The following is an 18,766-nucleotide window of genomic DNA, read 5'->3' as shown; positions in this document are numbered from 1 at the left end:
AAATAGAACCTGTTGATTTCAACTGGTTCGCTCACGTGTGTGTATTTGGCGTGTGCAATTCCATCATACAAAAAAAAACTAATTGGCCATTTCAATGGCTGAGAGCATTGGTGCATAACTCATGCACGCTAAAAGTACGGTAAAAAACGCTGTTTTGCAGGCAAATACGCAAAGGCGGAAGCACAAAACCTGGTCCAAATGCGCACACAAATACACGTATACTTATGTGAATCCGGTCTATGATGTGCGATCCTATCCTTAGAGGGTCGCATTTAATATAAAGTAATTAAGGAAAATAATAGGAAGAAAAGGGTAAAAAAAGAAAGCATAAAATACAGCTGTTTCTCTCCATGCAACCCTCTGAGGAATGAAAAGAACACAATGACTATCAGCCTGCGAGTGGAGGACGACTGTGGCCGGATAGCGATCCATTATTATCACAGTAATTGTAAAGAAGGTCCTTATGGAAATAAAACTACACTTCCCATCAGGCATTGCTGTACGTCCTGCACGTACACTCCGTGGTCTTTAAACCAACCAATCACAGCTCTCTAACTCCTCACGTGGCTCTTTCCGAGGTCGGCGAGAAGTTTGAATTGTGCAGTCGTTAGTGGTGTCCGGTGTGAGTCTCCTCGGACTACCAGGTGCGGGGACTTCCGTGGTGGGTGCGGCGGCTCTGCGGCTCGCATTAGATGTGTCGCACTAGTTCCACATCGGCGGCTTCTCCCGTGTACGCGGTGCGGCGGGGCTAGCTGTATTCACTGGTGTGCGGACACGACGAGCAGCTGTGTGCAGTAGTGTCCCAGCTACCGGGTGTATCATAGGGGCGCCGCCCGCTGTCAGCAGGACCGGTATGTAGGCTTCCTGCACACAGGCAGATTTGTATTGCCGAGTACAGAGTGGGGTTCAACCTCCGGATTCTGCAGCAAATCCAGTCCATAGCATGCTATGAGAAAACCACTTCCTACCCACAGGGGAGAAATCGCAGCATGCTGCAATATAGTGTGGGCACTGAAGTCAATGGGAGGCAGCCGTTCCGCAGTTCTCCTTGCGGTATGGCTGCAGGAGCCGTGTCATAGTGACTGCGCAGCGACCTCTCAACTGCGCATGTGCCAGCTGGCACATCTGCAGCGGAGCAGGCTGCGTTATTGGCATAGCGACGGTGCAGCGTCCCCTGTATTGCCCTCTGAATGGCATATTTGCAGCAGAGGAAAAGCGCGGTGGAGCGGTAAGCTGTGGGCACCAACCTGGCACAGTAGTTCAGTGAGACTTCTGCAGCCGAGGCAGAGTCACAGCCTGCCCTGTCCGGCGTGGGTTTTTGAGCGGCTCCGCTGCCTGTATTCTGCTGCGGCCATCTCTCCCCATAGAGAAGAGAGCCCGCAGTGGATATGGTGATGCAATTGACCTGTTGCGGCTCTGAATTCCGCGCTGCATGTCGGGTTCAGCACGGTTGACTGCAATGGATCAGCCGCAGCATGCAGACGAGGTTTTTGCAAATCTCATCCACTTTGCTGCTTAATCTGGGATTAAAATTGCAGGTGGAAATTCTGTGCAGAAAGTCTGTGTGGAAATTCCGCCCCGTGTGACACCCCCCCCCCCCCCCCCCCAGCCCCGGGGCTTCTGCACACTTGTGTTTTTGTCGCGTAACCAGTTATGACCCTGCTGCACCGGGTGACAAATCCTTTAGATTCCTGCGAGAATCGAAGCAATTCTGGTTCAGTGTAAGTGTGTGCCTGAGCGATGAATGAGAATTCGTTCATTCGGTTTATGCATGCAGAAAACTGATCGCTGTATCGGCATGTTTACTGTGAATGAAGGCGGTCTGGAATGATGCCCAGCCGCTCCACCTCCGTTCACTGAGCGATGATCGCCCCTGTATCCAAGCGCAGCAACAGTTATTGGTGGGTGACGTGTTGGGTATCTGTGCCCAAAGGGTCGCCTTATGTAAAAGGGCCCTAAGCTGCACCTCCCAACATTTGAACACTGAAAGGACAACTGTAGTGGTGTGCTGCTGCCAATTTGTATGACAGACCATGCCACTTTTTATGCAAAACTAAACCTCTGTATCCCATAATGGAGAGCGGCAGCTCTGGATGAGTTTCATAGGTAGTATAATACACTGCAATACTTCTGTATTAGGCCGGGCTCATACAGCCCAAAGCATAAAACACTGTGGGGGTCCTGCAGCGATTTACAGCTGTTGAGTCGGCCGTGACCCTCCTTACTGCCATGTATGGTGGCAAAATTGTAAGGCGCCATGACCGCAGACTCACATGTGCTGTCATGCACACATATAGGCCGCCTGCAGACGGGCGGGTCGGATCCGGCGTCGAGAATTCTCGCCGCGGGACCCGACCCGAGCGCCTGCAGGGAGGAGCGCGTACTCACCCGCGCCCCCGGCTCTTTCATGTGCCGGCTGACGGGCAGCCGACGCATCCGTACACCGGAGTCGGCGGCCGGGTGAGTGACGTTTCTGTGCGAGGCTCTAGGAGCCCCGCACAGAAATAGGACATGCCGCGGTTTGTTTGCCGCGCGACATTTCGCGCGGCCAAACCGCGGCCGTCTGCATAGGAGTACGTATTGTAATGCACTCCTATGCAGGCTTTCAGTGGCGGAAATCCCGCGGGATTTCCGCCCGTGTGCAGGCGGCCTTACGGTGCTCATATGCAATGTAATTGTGTATAGGCGTGCCTATAAAGAACAAGGGGCTCTATATCGCGTGTATACGCAGCAAAGTGGAACATTGTAAATAAATAGCCATGCCAGAATTGCAGACTTTAGCTTTTTAGTTTTGAAAAAATATATTAAAAAAAAACCAGTGATTACTGTGACATGTAGTGATGCCAGGCAGGCAAAACTACATGCAGCTCACTGCAGATTGCTATGGTTTTGCAGTCAGTCACTGACCACTTGGTTTTCACTGGTGAAAATGTGTTTTGTTTTGTTTTTTTTAAAAAAAAACAAACAAACTGCATTGTATAGCCACAGCAAATGGTAAAATCCCTGCAGTTTTGCTGCACAGTAACTGGTGGCACGCTGCGGTACGTATGAACCAGAAAGGGCTGTCACCAGGAGCATGAACGCTTACCAGTCTGATGTAAAAGTACAGGTAAGTACAGTTTCTCACTGGGTTGCACTTAATAAATTAAAATAAACTAGGCTACAAAGTGTGCCCGTGCCAGCTTACTAGTGCAGCAAACTGCTTAGCACTGATGTTACCCCTGGCCAGACCCCAAAACTATATTGGATATTCTATACACAGTGGAAATGTCATTTGCATAACCTCCATACTGTCACTGAACAAAACCTGCTATACAAAGACCAACATGACTAATAATACTATAGAAGGGCTAATAATACCGTCATACTGTGATCTCGTAATACTAATGCCACCATACGGTTACTGACTAAAGATCAATACCCCACTGCATGAGGGCCAAATACTGCCACACCAAGACCATGTATTACCGCCACATAGTGATTGAAGAATACCACCTTATTGTTACGCAAAAAACCCTCCAGTAAGACCAATATTGGTCTTTGACCAATGGAAGACCAATATTACCGAAATTCAGGGATCATATAGCGGTAGCACTACGTAGGTGCTCTGCAGATGGTATAAGTAGTGATTGGCGGGAATCCCGAGCAGCCGATCTCCACCAATCGTCTGACTGTGCCGCAGCACCCGTACAAGCGCGGTGACCCTTCAATGTTTTCATCGGGATGTGGTTGTAATGGTGCTGCAGAGCGCTGCATTGTTTGTAGCTGCCGTTCTGAGTACTGCAAGCTTGCTTCGAGTGAATGGGACAAGCCACTAGTATTTGGAAGAGCCGCTATCAATGGCGGACTGCTGTATGAACATTGAAGGGGCAGTAGCGCTCGTACAGCTGCTGTGGCACCTTCATTCAGCTGATCGGCCGGGATCCTGAGTGCAGATCCGCACCCTGAGGATAGGCCATCAATTTTACTAAGTTGGATAACCTTTTAAGGCCGCAGGATATATATTTATATTGTGGGGGCACAGAGTTTATATAGAGTGGAATTGAGGGGCCAATCCCACTGCATACATAATGGGTGCCAGCTGACACCCGCCCACAACAGCTGCAATTGGTGCTCATGTTAACCCTTTAAATGCAGCAGTGACTCTTAACGACATTTATATGCCCCAATTTCTATTTGGGGGTCCCAAACGGGGCTAGATGGCAATTCTCAGCTGCTCAGCGTGCTTTGTGGGAGGCCCGGCCTGACCCTGCAGCTAGTTTTCTATGACTTTTGCAGCCCTAAGCTTGCTGCCGGTTGGGCAGATTCCCAGTTCAGGTCTGTATGTATAACTAGAGGTAGGGGAACAATGACTTCCGAAATCCAGGACTGGCTGTTGGGGGTGGCATGCTTAAGCACCCGATTGCTATCCCAGCTTCTATGACTTCACACTGAACGGAGGCGGACTGCGCCGGAGATCTCTTCCAGCCGCCCGCCTCCATTCAGAGATGAACGACTGCCTGTTTGCATGGGACAGCTGGCAGGTTCTTGCGTCTCCATGAACTGAACGGCAAACAAATCGGCATTTGTTCAGTCATTGATGGGGTTTACAGTGAAAGATCAAGCGATGATATCTGGTTCATATAAAAGGGCCCTTAGTGAAGGCAAATACACCTACTTTATGGGGGAGAACAACTGGCTCAAATCTGTCAAAGCCTTTTTATGTCACGGCAGGTTTAGTCTAATATCGAAGTCCTGTGAAGAGTGATATTTGGGCAATTTACTCACAGCTGGACTTCTACTCTATTGGCCAATGTCGGAGAAGCTGCAGATTCTGGCCATTTAACTCCTTGATGGTATATCTAAATGCTGTAGAGGGAGGGGGGACTACTGTCATCCATCTGCTTCCCCCTGTAATGTGATCCGTGGGGTGCTAAGTGACTGTTAGTTCTCTGACTGCCGTGACAAAGGCACCAAGTCCGCCATGTAACTTGGCCCATGTTGCAGGCAGGGTCTAATAAGGCTGCCTGTCATAGACATAGTACACCGCACTGCAATATTGCAGTGTAGTGTGTACATTCAATCAAATGTAAAAGCCCTCTTGGGGCTGAAAGTGGTTAAAAACGGTTTAATTAAAAATAAAAACATTTCCCCTTCAGAACCCCTCTTAGTTATAATCTGCATTTATCTAGAAATATTTTCTGTAGGACAGCTCTTAGGGAGTCAAAAAGTAGGGATTTTTGTTTTGGCGTAGGGAAGGGAAACCACTGGTGGCTACCAGCTCAGCACTCTGACAACTCTGCCGGACCAATCCCTGTATTCAGGTTCTCGATGGGTGACATTGTGCACCTTCTGTGCTTGGTCGGTCATTCATCATTTAGAAAGATGTTTAGTGAACTTTCAGAGTAATCCCCTTGGATGTGGGATCCATGGTTCCCCTGGCGTGTGAGCTAGAGGCTTATTCCCCACTACCTGTTGAAGTTGGGATACAGCTGTTTTCTGGGGGGATAGCGTTATTGCGAACCAAATTGAAGAGATGACTTTCCCATAAGTATGCTTGTAGTACTCTCATTTACGTTATATCCTTTCTCTAGGTGGAATAAATCCAGACGGTTTCCACAATGGATGCGGGTCGCGGTAAGAATGCTCTGGTTTAGTTTTATGACAAATATTTCATTACTAAATTCAGATTTGTTAATAAGCAATAATTGGACTCTATTCATTTAAAGAGTTTGTCTTGTTCAGTAAGCTTTTTTTGTATGTCCTTTTTCAGAGCATTTTAGGCCAGCTTCACACCTGTGTCAGAACCTCCGGTTGGTGGTGCCATCGCAGATCCGGCTGCAAATGCCCAAAAAATGCTGCGTGCAACGCTTTTTCTTCCATCTTAAAACCAGGCAGCTGGGTGTACCCCAGTATAGTCAATGGGGTCCACCCGGCGCTGTTGGGTTCACTACACAAACAGAACCGTTCAGCCGCAGGGGTTACCCTTTCCTGCTCCACAAATGGATCAGGAAATCGGAATCCCCGGTGCAGGTGTGAAAGCACCCTTAGGCCTCCCTCACACACGTTTTTGTACAGTGTTTTCAGTGCTGCAGTAAACACTGCACAACGCTCCCATTCATTTCAATGGGGCTGCTCACACAAGTGTCAAAACACAACGTCTTCAACACTGAGCTTTGACATTGATGCATGTTCTATCTTTGGCCGGTTTTGGCTCCGCGTTGCCCATTGAAATGAATGCACAGCGGTTTCAGCGCTGCCAAAAACGCAGCACAATGAATGGCTGTGATTGGTGCATCCAGCGCTGGTTGTGATTGGCTGAGTGGCAGCCAGCTCAGTCAATCAAAGCAATCTTTTGCTGGAGGCAGGGTCTTCAAATTCCTTCACTAGCAAAAATCCTCTGTCTGCTAGACAAGTGCCCAGCAGCCAGCCCAGAACTACGGAGAACACTGGTGGGGACTCTGACTGCACCTGCTAGGTGAGTATTTATTTATTTTTTATATTTTTTTTCCTTCGAGCGTCTTTTGGCTGCGTTTTCAGCAGTGCTGAAAACGCAGCCAAAATGTTAGCATAATGCATGCCAGCGCTGCTGAAACCGGGCTGCAACAGCAGTAAACACAGCACTAGCACTGAGAAACGCTGCGTTTCTGCAAACACCTGTGTGAGCAAGGCCTTAGGGCTTATTCACACGTCTGTGATTTCACTGCATATTACGCACGCAATGCACTGCCGTGTGATACACGGTTAATGGAATCAATAAAAGTAAATGGATTTTCATTGATCCATTCATATTAGCATGTAAAAGCTGCGTATAGATACGCGCTTGAAGAAGGTCGCAGCATGCCGTTTTACTGCGTATCACGCAGCGTGAGCTCTAGATCTTTCTATGGGTAGTGTATGTAACACTGTCAATGTGCAATACATAAGCAACGCTGCTTTTAGATAGTGGGGAATTTTTGGCTGTGTTAATAAAAGTAGCTGTACTCAACTAATTGCAGACAATAGGAGGCCACAACAGTCATGTGATCTCCTGGCATCATGACTCCCATCTGAGCTGTGATGCCAGGAGAATTGCATGTGACCACTGCAGTAATCAGGTGGGTAGCCTTCTGTCAACAGAATGGGAGAACCACAGGAGCTGCAGCACTGGTTCATGGAAGGAGTAAACAGGAGAGTATGGCTACTTCTGTTCTTTTAACACATTTGTAGCCATGTTTAAAAAAAAAATAAAATTTTAAATTGTTCTTCATGTGGGCAACCCCTTTAAGACAGATATATGAAATACCAAGCTAAGTAAATCTTTCTCATAGTTTTATGCAAAACTTCACTGCCTTAAAGGGGTTCTCATTAATAAAAAAAAAAAAGTTAAAAAATTCTATACTTGCCTATTCCTCCTCTGTCAGTTTACTTACCTAATCTTCACCTCCCTTATCTTCTCCTGGCTCCTGCAGTGCAGGGGGTCACCTCACCTCCAGCTGGCTGATTCTTCTGCTTCCTGTGAGGCTAAGTACACTGGTTGGCAGTCTTTTTCCTGCCAGCCAATGTATGTTACGTCACAGCTCACAGGCCAGCAGGGGGAGTGCCGATCTACTTTATTGATTGCTCATGCGAGCTCTCTGAAATAGATTAGCATTCCTTCCTAGCCAGTGAACACTACAGCACAGGGACGTGACCTTCACTGACCCGGCCGGAAGGAATGTGAGGAATGCCAGCTTCATAACAAGTCAGCCAGCGTGCGATGAGCTGACCCGGGGCACTGCAGAAGCTCAGCTTGGAGAAGATGTGGTAAGGAGACTGACAAGGAATAAAAAGGTGAGTATAGAATTTTTTATTTTTAATTTCCTATATTTTTTTGTGTCAAACTAGTGCACATATATGCCTGCTTACTACAGGTGCATGAAACTGTATTGTTAACATGTCACAAGGATAATCCTAATCAATAAACTGAGGTTATTTAGTTTAGAAAAAAAAAAAACGGCTGAGGGGCAACCTAATAACTATGTATAAATATATCAAGGGACAATAGAAATCTCTCCCATCTATTTATACCCAGGACTGTGATGGTAACAAGGGGGCATCCTGTACATCTAGAGGAAGGAAGGTTTCTACACCGACATAGAAGGGGTTCTTTACTGTAAGGGCAGTGAGACTATGGAACTCTACCTGAGGACATGGTGATGGCAAACTCGATCAGTCTAAGAAGGGCCTGGATGCCTTTCTTGAGTGATACAATATTATGCTATCATTAACTTCAAAAGGGTTGTTGAAACCCTAGGATTATTCTGACGGCCAGATTGGAGTCAGGAAGATTTTTTTTCCCCCATAAGTGGGGGAAAATTGGCTTCTACCTCATTGTTTATTTTATTTGTTTTGCCTTCCTCTGGATTAACATGGGGGGGGGGGGGGGTGATGAGCTGAACTGGATAGACATGTCTTTTATTTTATTTTGGGGGGGGGGGGGCTTACACACTATGCAACTGTTACTATGGCATGTCATAAAGACATGTCAGAAGGTTTGGGAAAGATTGGTTGCCATTAAGTCCTACGTTTTACTTCAAGTTGATGAACTTTTTCTTTATTTAAATGCTTTAACTCTTATCTTTTTTTATTTTCTCTAGATTTTACTCTTCTGACTGATGAAAAATTCGACTTTGATATAACTCTGTCTCCTACAAGGTAACTGACTGCCCTCTGTATAGAGGGGTTGTCTGCCTTTTCTACTGGTGACCTCTGGATAGCTAATTAGTAGTTGATGGATGGGGGGGCTGCCACTCCGGAGCCCCATCCAGCGTGCTTTCAGTGCATCGGACCTGACATGGTAATCAGTGGACTGCCAATTTCACTCCCATTAAAATCGTGAGAGCCGTGCTGCTACTCCACTGGTCAGGAAATCACATCCAGTCCTGACCAGTGGAGGAACAGCACAGCTCTCCCATTATTTCAGTAGTGAAGCCTGCACTTTCCCTCACCTGCTGAGAACGTCTGGCTCACTGCACTGGACGATCAATGATGGATGGTCGGAGCATAGGTAATCAGTGGAAAAGAGGGCAGACTACCTCTTTAATTCTGAGATTTATGTCCTAGATTCATACTTACATGTTTTTTCCAATAGTGCTAAAGAAGACAATGAAGACTGTGATGATGAAGTGTTCATTGGGCCATTGGGGCATAAAGAGAAATGTGTTAGTGCTGCATCAAAGAGTCAGCAGTCTGAGGAAGAAACCTCTCCGCTGAACACGGAACAGGTGGTGTGGAGTCCGCTGAGTGGTGATAAATTTGTTGAAATTTTTAAAGAAGCCCATTTACTTGCCCTGCAGTTGGAATGTTTTACGGTCGATGACCAAAAGAAAGGAGAACCTGCACAAATAGTACCAAACCCAGCTGTGGAGAAATTTGTTCAGGAGTCCAAGTCAAAACTGAATCTTTTTGATGCACTTAATGAATTTAATAAAACTCCAGTGGCCATTAAAAGAGAGACTTATTGTATTCAGGATAGTCCGTTCCACCAGCTTCCCCCATCAGTTCAGCAAAGCCTTACAGGATCTAACAGAAAAGCTGAAGAGTCATGTGCTGCTGTATCACAGAGCCTCAGTACCCCCTTGAAGGTACCAAAGCTGATAAAAAGCCACTGTTCATCTCCACTTGCACAGAAAACTAAAGCTCTTCAAGTAAAAAGTGTTGGGCCGTTGGCAAACAATAGTAGAACTGTAACCAAACTTCAACCGCTGAAGGCGCCTGCTGTACACACGAAAAACAACCGTTTAGCTATTGAGAAGGTATCTATTAAAATGATTTTGTTTTCATGACTGACGTCTTTGTATATACTCACAATTAAGCTTTTCTGCAGCAAAATCTTCAATACAGCGTTAAGGATGAGATTCTACGTAGCAGATTTTGGAGCAGTTCTACAATATTTGGTGTTAGTTTTGAAGCATTTTTTTTTTCAGTTGATCCACAGATTTTACCCTTGCAATTGAAAGGGTGAATTTTGCTGCGGATCCATGTGAAAAGTTGCACCAATGGTGTAGTTTAACATGGATTTTGGCATAAATTCTGCTGCAAACTTTCTGCTGCAGCAAATCTGCACCAATTCCACTGTGAACGTACTGTAAAGGCTTAATGCCACTCTAGGCACTTCTAGCGTATACACAAAATATCACTGTAGGCCGTAGCTTGTCTAAGAACTTGTAATTTTTTTTTCTGTTAATGGGTTTACCATCATAGAAAACAGATAAGCTTATACTTGCGTCTCCTGTGCCATTCTCTGTGCCTAGTCTTTGTTTTGCTGGCTGCAGTCGGTCTGTATACGGTATGTGAAGGCTGCTGCATTCAATAACAGACCTCAGTGTTTGAGTGCTGAGGTGTGTGATTGGCTGTAGTAGCCTGTGATGTCCCATCCATGGGCTGCTGCAGCCTGTAAACACTGTTTTGGGGTGACCCGGAGGTGTTGGAGATGCTGGGACCCAGGAGGAGTCTGCATTGCTTGCCTGTTGCCTTCTATGATGGAGTGTGGAGTTAGCAGTTATTTATCTGCAAAACGGCTGAAAGAATCCCTTTTTAAAAAGGCTGTCTGCCCTATCTATTTAGGAAGGAATCATAGCTTTTATTAAAACTGTCAGGTGCAATGGTGAATTTCATCATTAATTCCCAGCTGTCAAAGCCCACCCAAGCTTGCTTTATACAGACCTGAGTGCTTGATTTTATGTAAGATTGTCACCTTATTGACCATTAACTTGGGTGTAAATACTGTGGGGAGTCATTCAGTCGCATACAGCTGAGCCACCACATAACACTAAAGATGAAAGCAGGAACTTTCTGATAGAGAAAGGTTGGAAGAATGTTTAATGTCAGTCTGAATAGATCTTTATATAGATATTTTTTTTTCTTCCTCGCAGCCCAAAACTGTTAGGAAAATCAGCCCGGCTAGTAAGAAAAATATGACCAGTATGGGTTCCACTGAGGATCTGCTTTCTGATAAATCCAGCATTGGATCTGATATCAGCGATTCTTCCATCAATACCAGCATTGTGGGCCCAAGCAAAAGGATTCTGCCAATGCCAAGCAAGGTAATTGCTCGGTTAATAACTTTGATGGTCTGTCCAGCCAACACTACTTAGATTTAAAGGGAACCTGTCGCCTCCCTGCAGCACCATTACCTAAGTTGTGGTGCTGTTTGAGGTGACGGGATGCCGGATGATGTGTATTTTTATACTCTCCTGCTGAAGTCCACACACCACACGTCTGACTTCAGATTGCCATGAGAATGCTCTCCCATAGACTTGTATAGGAGGGCATGTGCACAGCAGTCAAGAGTTGGATTCTTGTGCAGGACTTCAGCAGGTGACAGTGCGGCATGAGTATTAAAACAAAAGACAAGTAAAATCGCCCGACATCCTGTCTCCTCCCCAAATGGCAACATAACGTAATTAATGGTGCTGTAGGGAGGTTACAATAACTGTCAACACTTGTTAAAACTTCTACGTCTCTATAGAAATTCTGTTCAGAATGAGTATTTTTTTCATATTGCATTTCCTTTTGAAAAGAACTTGCTTCAAAGCTTATTAACCCCTTAAGGACACTGCCTATTTTGGGCATAAGGATGCAACGATTTTTTTTGGGAGATTTTCACCTCCACTTTTCAAAAACCGTTACTTTATTTTTCAATCGACTCGGCCATATGAGGGCTTGTATTTTGCGTGGCAAACTTTGGTTTTTATTGGTGCCATTTTTGAGTAAATATACTGTAATGTCAAACTTCTATTCAATTTTTTATTTTGCTAGCAGGGAGACAAAACGCATCAATTCTGCCATTGTTTTTTTTCTGTGCAGGATAACTTTATTTTTATTCACGCGAATAGGGGAACGAGCGCAAAAAGGGTTTTTTTGCAATTCTTTTTTTATGCTTTTTGTATTCCTGTAGGGGACTTGTAACATAGCAGCTATGATAAAGCATTGCGGGAATTCTGTACTGCAATGCCTTATTGCTTGTAATACAGATCATAGGAAATAGCAAGCCAGGACACCTGTATCTGGTGTCCTGATGCCATGGCAACCCATCGGCCCTCCACGATTACATCGCAGGGGTCCGTTGCATTCAGAGGGAGCATCTTCCTTCTGTGAACCCTTTACATCTACATAGATTGTGGCATGCAGGGAGTTAAAAGTGGCAATCAATGTTGTCCTTGATCTGGGTGTTGCAGGAGGCTGGCTGCCGATCCTGTGCCATCCACATGACTTGTGATTACGTCATGTCGTGTTAAGTACCACGCTGCCATGACGTAACGTTAAGGGGTAAAAGTTATAACTAACGTAAACTGAAATGGACATGGTGCCACATTACTTACGAACGGCATGCACTCTTGCATCCTACTGAACTATGTACATTTATTACTAGCCGATCTTATAGATTCTGAATTGTCATTTTATCCTTCCAGTTTGGGTTAAACAAAGCACAGTTTAAAACCCCATCAGCTATGCCCGGCGTCATAAGGAATACATCCTCCTCTTCCTCCTCCCATTCCAGTATGAATGCTAGTCTGAACTCCAGTTTGTCCTCTCCACCTGCAGCTAACGGTAGGACGCACTCCCCTTGATAGTCATTTGTTGTCCTCGGCTCTTTGGATCTTTTACTAATTTAGACTTCTCTTTTCAGCCAAACTAAATACATCTCTGAACACGTCTGTCACCAGTTCAAGACTAAAGCCAAACCCAAATCGGCTTGCACTTGTTCGCCCTCTTGGTGGCATAAGGTCTTCTTTAAAAACCACCACTGACTTGCCTAATGGTCCTCTAAAGCAAAGTGCAGCAGCCAAACCAGCTGCTAATAAGTCGTCTTCAGTCTCTATGTCCCAACAGCGAACTCCAGCTGGCAAAATTCAGAGACAATCGTCTGCTCCCAATCTGCAAAAACTGCTTCTACCAACTAAAACTGAAAATGCTGTAAAAGGAACAAGTGCTAAACCCCAGGCAAAGGTAATGCCTACTCCAAATAAACTGAAGTTTCCACAAAAGCAGGATGGTAAGGGCTTATCTATTTCAGGTCTGAGCTGTCATTATTTTCCCCTTGATACTTGGTCAGTAATACTTTGCTTTTACATATATTTCCATGCAGGACTGTCGCCTGATATTGCTGTGGGAAACTCCAGTAAGCCAACACGGCTACCATCTTGTGGTGAAATTGGCAGGTAATGAGCAGTGCAGCTTTTCTATTATGTTTATTCCCACATTATAAAGTGGTGATACAACACTTTAGGATTCTGGGGAGGGGGTGTCCAACCCCAGAAACCCCCATCAATTCTTAGAAGAAAGGAACCATAGTAAGTCTAGCATTGCCTCACCCTTCACTTTTTATCCATACATAGTGAGACCAAGGTTGCCAACAATCAAGAATTTCCTGGATAGTCCATGAAATTAGGAGACTTCTTCCAGTGTCCTTGAATTTATATTTTTTTCGTCTAGTGGCACTCAAGCAGGTCACTGCAATTTGTTATTGTCCTAGTAAGTGCTTGTAATGAGTTCATATCACTGTCAGACCTAAACATGTATCACTTATACGCTTCATTATAGTTTTCCTATTTGTCTGTGTGCTTTTTTTTTTTTTAGTTTAGAAAAATTAAGGTTGGCAGCCCTGCGGGAGACCCTAGTCATTCACTTAAGGCTGAGCTAACCAGCTGCGTGCGCCACCATGCAGGGAAAACTGAGTGCTGCATCCCTTTCTATTAGCACTCTGGCACTTCCATTCTTTGGTAGGGGTCCCAGAGGTCAGACCACCAGTGATTATAGTGGTGCTGGCATATACTGTACCATTTTGATAAAATGGTACCAACCCCTTGTTACGTTAGAGGCTTCATGGAATTTGATTGGTGTAGGTACAGTGCTGGCTATAGGGGCAGATATATAAAGTTCTGCAATGAAACTTTTTGTTGCCCATAGCAACCAATCACAGAAACTTAAATTTTTCAAGGAAAACTATACTGATTGGTTGCTACGGACAACAGATATAAATCTTCCTCACTGTGTTTTTAAAGACTTCATTATTATTATTATTTTTTTAATCGCTCAGATGCTGTGGTAAGAGTTTGACTACTATTTTTGCTTCTTTAGTAGCATTGCTGAAAGCACACCACTGGCAACCACAAGAGGAAAAACAACCAATTCTAATATAGCATTCAGGGGTATGTCCTCTACTCCCATCTCAAAACCTGTGTCTGCCTTGCCAACACCCATTAGTCGCAGAACTCCTGGAATTGCAACACCGAGAACTATCCCAAGACCCATTTCTACTCTGCGACCTGCAGCAGCTGGCGATAGATCTGCCAAAATGTCTATTGGGTAAATGAATTAAAAGTATTTGTTTGCAATTTACCTTTTTTTATTTATTTTTTTTTCCCGTGCGCAGAACATTACTGGCCAGACTTCTCCGATTAGTTAATGGGTGTACCTGGGTCCCACTGGTAAACTGTCATAAAGAGAAACTTAGTTGCTCATAGCAACCAATCGCAGCATGGTTTTCATTTCTTATACTGCCGAGGTAAAATAAAAAAGGAGCTGTGAGTGGGTGCTGTGGGCAACTAAGACGGATCTTTTAGGGCTCATGTCCACGGGCAAAATAAGAATTAAAATCCGCAGCAGATTTTAACTCTTCTCCTGCCCGCGGATCCGCGCCCCATAGGGATGCATTGACCACCCGTGGGTAGATAAATACCCGCGGATGGTCAATAAAAGGGATTTTTAAAAAAAAATGGAGCATGAAAAAATCTGGACCATGCTCCATTTTCGTGCGGGTCTCCCGCGGGCTTCTATTGAAGCCTATGGAAGCCGTCCGGATCCGCGGGAGACAAAAATCAGAATTTACTCACCCGCTCCGTTTCTTCTCTTCGCCGCGGCGCCATCTTCTCTCAGTCGCGGCCGGATCATTTTGCTTCGGGCTGGCGCATGCGTGGGGCACGTCACCGACGTCATCCTGCACATCCGCCGAAGAAAGAAGATCCGGCCGCGACGCAGAGAAGATGACGCCGCAGCGAAGGAAGTATCCGGAGCGTGCGGGAGGTGAGTTAATTCTGATTTTATTATTTTCAGCGCTCATGTCCGCGGGGCAAGAGGGACCCGCTGCAGATTCTCCATGGAGAATCCGTAGCGGGCCTGATTTTCCCCGTGGACATGAGGCCTTAGTGTTTCGTAAATCTACCCAGAAGTCTCTCCTCTGCCACACTAGGTATCCATGGCCGGCCGTTGCAGCACTGCTAGTTTCTTTATGCTACTTCAAAAGAGCTAGAACAGCACTTCTTGAGACTTCATTCTGCTTTGAAATTTTTGCCTGGGAGAGACCTTGCTGATGTAGTATAATTACCATGTGTCTGTGCTGTACTCAGTGTGACATCGCATGTCTTCCACAAGCACTTTGGTAGCAGTTTAGCTGTTCCTCACCCAGTTCTAGGTGCTTTCACATGTAGCAGAAGCACTGTGGATTTGTTGTGGAATTTTTAAAGCAAAACCGCAGGTTAGAGTAACAGTACAACTACAGGATTTTTCTTTTTAAATACCATTCACTTTAATTGTAAATGTTTCTGCTGCACAAAACACGCAGCGTTTCCACAATGTGTGAGCATACCCGTAAGCATTTTATACTGCGGTTTATTTCCACCTCCGGATTCCGCAGCAATAACCCTCCATAGGTTGAAACAATCACCTGTTTAGTATAATTGGCTAATCATACACCTGGCTATAATCCTACAAAATCCCTGACTTTGTAAAAGTTTACCAAGAAGAATTAATGCGGTTTTAAGCAGAGTGGTCACAACAAATACTGACTTCATTTAGTTTTGTTTTGATGAGCCACTTTCAATTTTGTTAGCTGACAAAAACAAACTATTGACATTTTTTATATTTGGCAGTATTTTTTCCACAACTGCCTAAGGCTGCCTGTCCACAGGCGTAGCGATATCCCACAGCAGTTCTCCGCTGCGGGAGTTGCTGCCGGGGAGCAGGAGCCAGCAGACGGTTCTCTGCACTGAGCCTATCTGACAGACAGGCTCACCGCTGCAAATCGCAGCATGCCACGATTTGCCGCCCACGAGCGGAAATTGCTCATGGACAGGGGGGGCTGCGCTTTCCATAGCGTTGCAATGGAAAGCGTTCCCTGTGGCCGGATTATCTCTGCGGGGAATGCAATGAAAATACGCCTAAAACACTTGCACAGTACTGTATCTGCAAGGGTATGTGCAGATACCAGATTTCTTCTGCTGCAGTGGGTCTGATGTGTAACACAATGCATTTGTTTCCTGCATGCGGAAACTGCAATTGATGAAAAATTTCAGCATGCTCCATTTTCTTGCGGTTCCCGCACGGAAAGCTTCCGTTGAAGTCTATAGAAGCCATCTGACCCGCGGCCCGTCCGCAATTGACGTGGACAGGCTGCAGATTCTGCGGTGTTAATTGACCATCCGCAGTACAGAAAAGATAATATAGGTACGTGTGAATGCCAGCTGGGCACAGTCTGAGTCCGCTGTGGGTTCCAACCAGGACCTGTGCATGTGGCCTCAATCAGTAGCTAATTTGTGTGTGCACATGGAAGGGGGAGGATGACTTTTCACTCACTCCTATAAAGTGGTATCTGAAATCTGCTTCTAGGTCTGCCAAATGTGAACAGAATAAGCCTGAAGTCACCAAGAGTCCGTGCTCACCTACTGAGGAAGACCATGCTGCTTATAATACGATATGCTGCTCCTTGAACTTTTCTCCAGAGAAGACGCCTGCCTTCGTGGCACCAAGTCAGGAGAAACAGTCAATGGCTGAGAAACCATCAGAAGTAAGATTTACCACGTGTACTAGATTGTCATCCTTAGTCTGCATATCTTCAGACACTAACATGTTCAGTTCTTAACTAGGTTTTGTTGATTGACATCGAGGTGAATAAAAGTAATACAAAAGTAAGAAAGCCTTCATCCTCCGATATGGACAGTCAGCCACTTATTGATCTCTCAAATACCCCTGAAGTCAACAAGAGGCTTGCCCTACTAAAACCAGTTAATAATTGGCAGGTAAGTTACTTATATGTTACAATAGCTCCAGCCTAACCCCTTAAGGACCTGAGATTTTTAACTTTAGTTTTTTCATCCCCCTTCTTCCAAGGACCATAACAAAGATGGCCACAGCGCTATTCTGACTACCTCATGTACATGACATGCTGCTCACTCCTTAAAGCGGCATGATGTAGTGCCTTATTCTAATTGGCGTTCAGTGTAAATGCATGCCCTGACTGAACTATGAATGAGAATTTTTGAGTCTCGTTCGCCGTTGAGTTTCTACATGCAGAAAACTGAACTGATTGGCCTGTGTAGACAGGCAGTCCTTGACTTATGAATGACTGTCTGCTTACTGTGAATGTAGAAGGGCAGGCCAGAACGATCCCCGGCCCACTCGTCCTCCATTCACTGAGCGATGCTTGTTCCGATGTAAAGGTGCAGGGTTCACCTGTCTGGCATCTACACCTGACAATTGGTCCTTGTAAAAGGGCCCTCAGTTGCTCAGAGAAGCTGGTGCAGCAATCTTTGTTTGCCCAGGCCTGAGGAGTTGCTTTAAAATGACCAATTCTTGAGTTTACTTCTGGCTTTGGCTAAAACTGCATGAAACTGCTAGAACTGGCTTTATAAAGAAAAATGTGGGAAACCGTAATTTACCAGTTTTCTTTGGTAGTAACCCAATTTTTTTTTCAGTTGATTGATCTGAGTTCGCCTCTCATTGAGCTGAGCCCAGTACGGAACAAGGAGAATTTTGAATATGATTCTCCACTCCTGAAGTTTTAACAAGAAAGAATGCTGGACTGATTCATAAATGAGCAAAGTGGAACATTGCTCACAAGACATCGCCTAACCAAGGGTGTTTAATACTCCAATGGAATTAATGTGTTTGGGTGTTCTCAAATATGATGCAGCTGATGACTTCCTGGGCATCGTGCACTACACCATCATGTGGTTTTATTGTCAATCACATAGTTGTAAATACGAACTTTAGCAAAAGTGGAATAGTAAAAAAAACCTTTTTTGTGCCCTTCATCTGCTGCCAGTTTTCTGTACAACCAGATCTCAGCCTGTACATTTAGCGAAGACGGTAGTTTGCCATGTGAGCATCATGAGAAATAGAGCCGGCTTTGTACTTGTAGAGCCAGCTTTATTGGTGTGTGGACTTGAGTTTTCAGTGCAGAAGACCTATTCAGAGCTTTACATACATTCATGGGGGGAGGGGAAGGGGGTGCATGTACTGGCTGAGCCATAACTGAAGGAGGATAGAGGCTGAAAACACGAATGACACAGTAGAAAAATAACAAAGCTTACAGCTCTGGTTTGTTCCACCGATGGCAGCCTATGATGCTGTTTAGGGTTCAGCATTAAACCAAGGCAGCCTGAAGGGAAGGCTGGATGTGGGGGCGCCTGAACAATGTGTGAATGTAGCCTAAGAAAATGAAATGATCCGCATCTGTCAATTCACAGGAAAATAAGTATTTATTAAACTGGGACATGTCAGGAGAACCCAACAGTCCTTTTGTACAATTTCTCTAAGTCAATGCAGGCTTATTTGTATAGTAGACATGGTAAAAAAAAAAAAACGGGTGCCCAAAGTTCTTAATGCATTTATGGCTATGAACATGCGGTACACTTTAAAAAAAAATAAAAATGTTTTAAATATGCAGTAAATGAAAAGAATGGAATGTAAAACGATTATCAATACTTGATTCTGTTATTTTATATATACCTTTGTGTGGACTAAAGACTTAATAAATCTTTGTATT

At 45.0% G+C, this 18,766-nt stretch overlaps 1 protein-coding gene across 3 annotated transcripts; it reads left to right on the top strand.

Annotated features, from left to right (window-relative positions):
• The first annotated feature begins 564 nt into the window (after positions 1–564).
• Positions 565–18,766, top strand: GTSE1 (G2 and S-phase expressed 1). 3 transcript variants are annotated; one of them, XM_066591901.1, is made up of 12 exons: positions 565–644; positions 5,574–5,616; positions 8,598–8,655; positions 9,092–9,755; positions 10,875–11,045; positions 12,414–12,552; positions 12,632–12,997; positions 13,091–13,163; positions 14,086–14,310; positions 16,609–16,786; positions 16,866–17,018; positions 17,694–18,766. In XM_066591901.1, the coding sequence occupies exons 2-12, from the start codon at positions 5,601–5,603 to the stop codon at positions 17,781–17,783; spliced, it is 2,133 nt and encodes a 710-aa protein (XP_066447998.1). In that variant the 5' UTR covers positions 565–644; positions 5,574–5,600; the 3' UTR covers positions 17,784–18,766. The 3 variants fall into 3 exon arrangements, with proteins under 3 accessions (XP_066447998.1, XP_066447996.1, XP_066447997.1); XM_066591899.1 differs by having other exon boundaries at positions 14,083–14,310; XM_066591900.1 differs by having other exon boundaries at positions 578–661; positions 14,083–14,310.

This window comes from Eleutherodactylus coqui, chromosome 2 (genome assembly GCF_035609145.1).
Source record: "Eleutherodactylus coqui strain aEleCoq1 chromosome 2, aEleCoq1.hap1, whole genome shotgun sequence".
Taxonomy (NCBI): Eukaryota; Metazoa; Chordata; class Amphibia; order Anura; family Eleutherodactylidae; genus Eleutherodactylus; species Eleutherodactylus coqui.
Note: the sequence above shows the minus strand (reverse complement) of the source record. Positions and strands in the feature narration are given on the sequence as shown.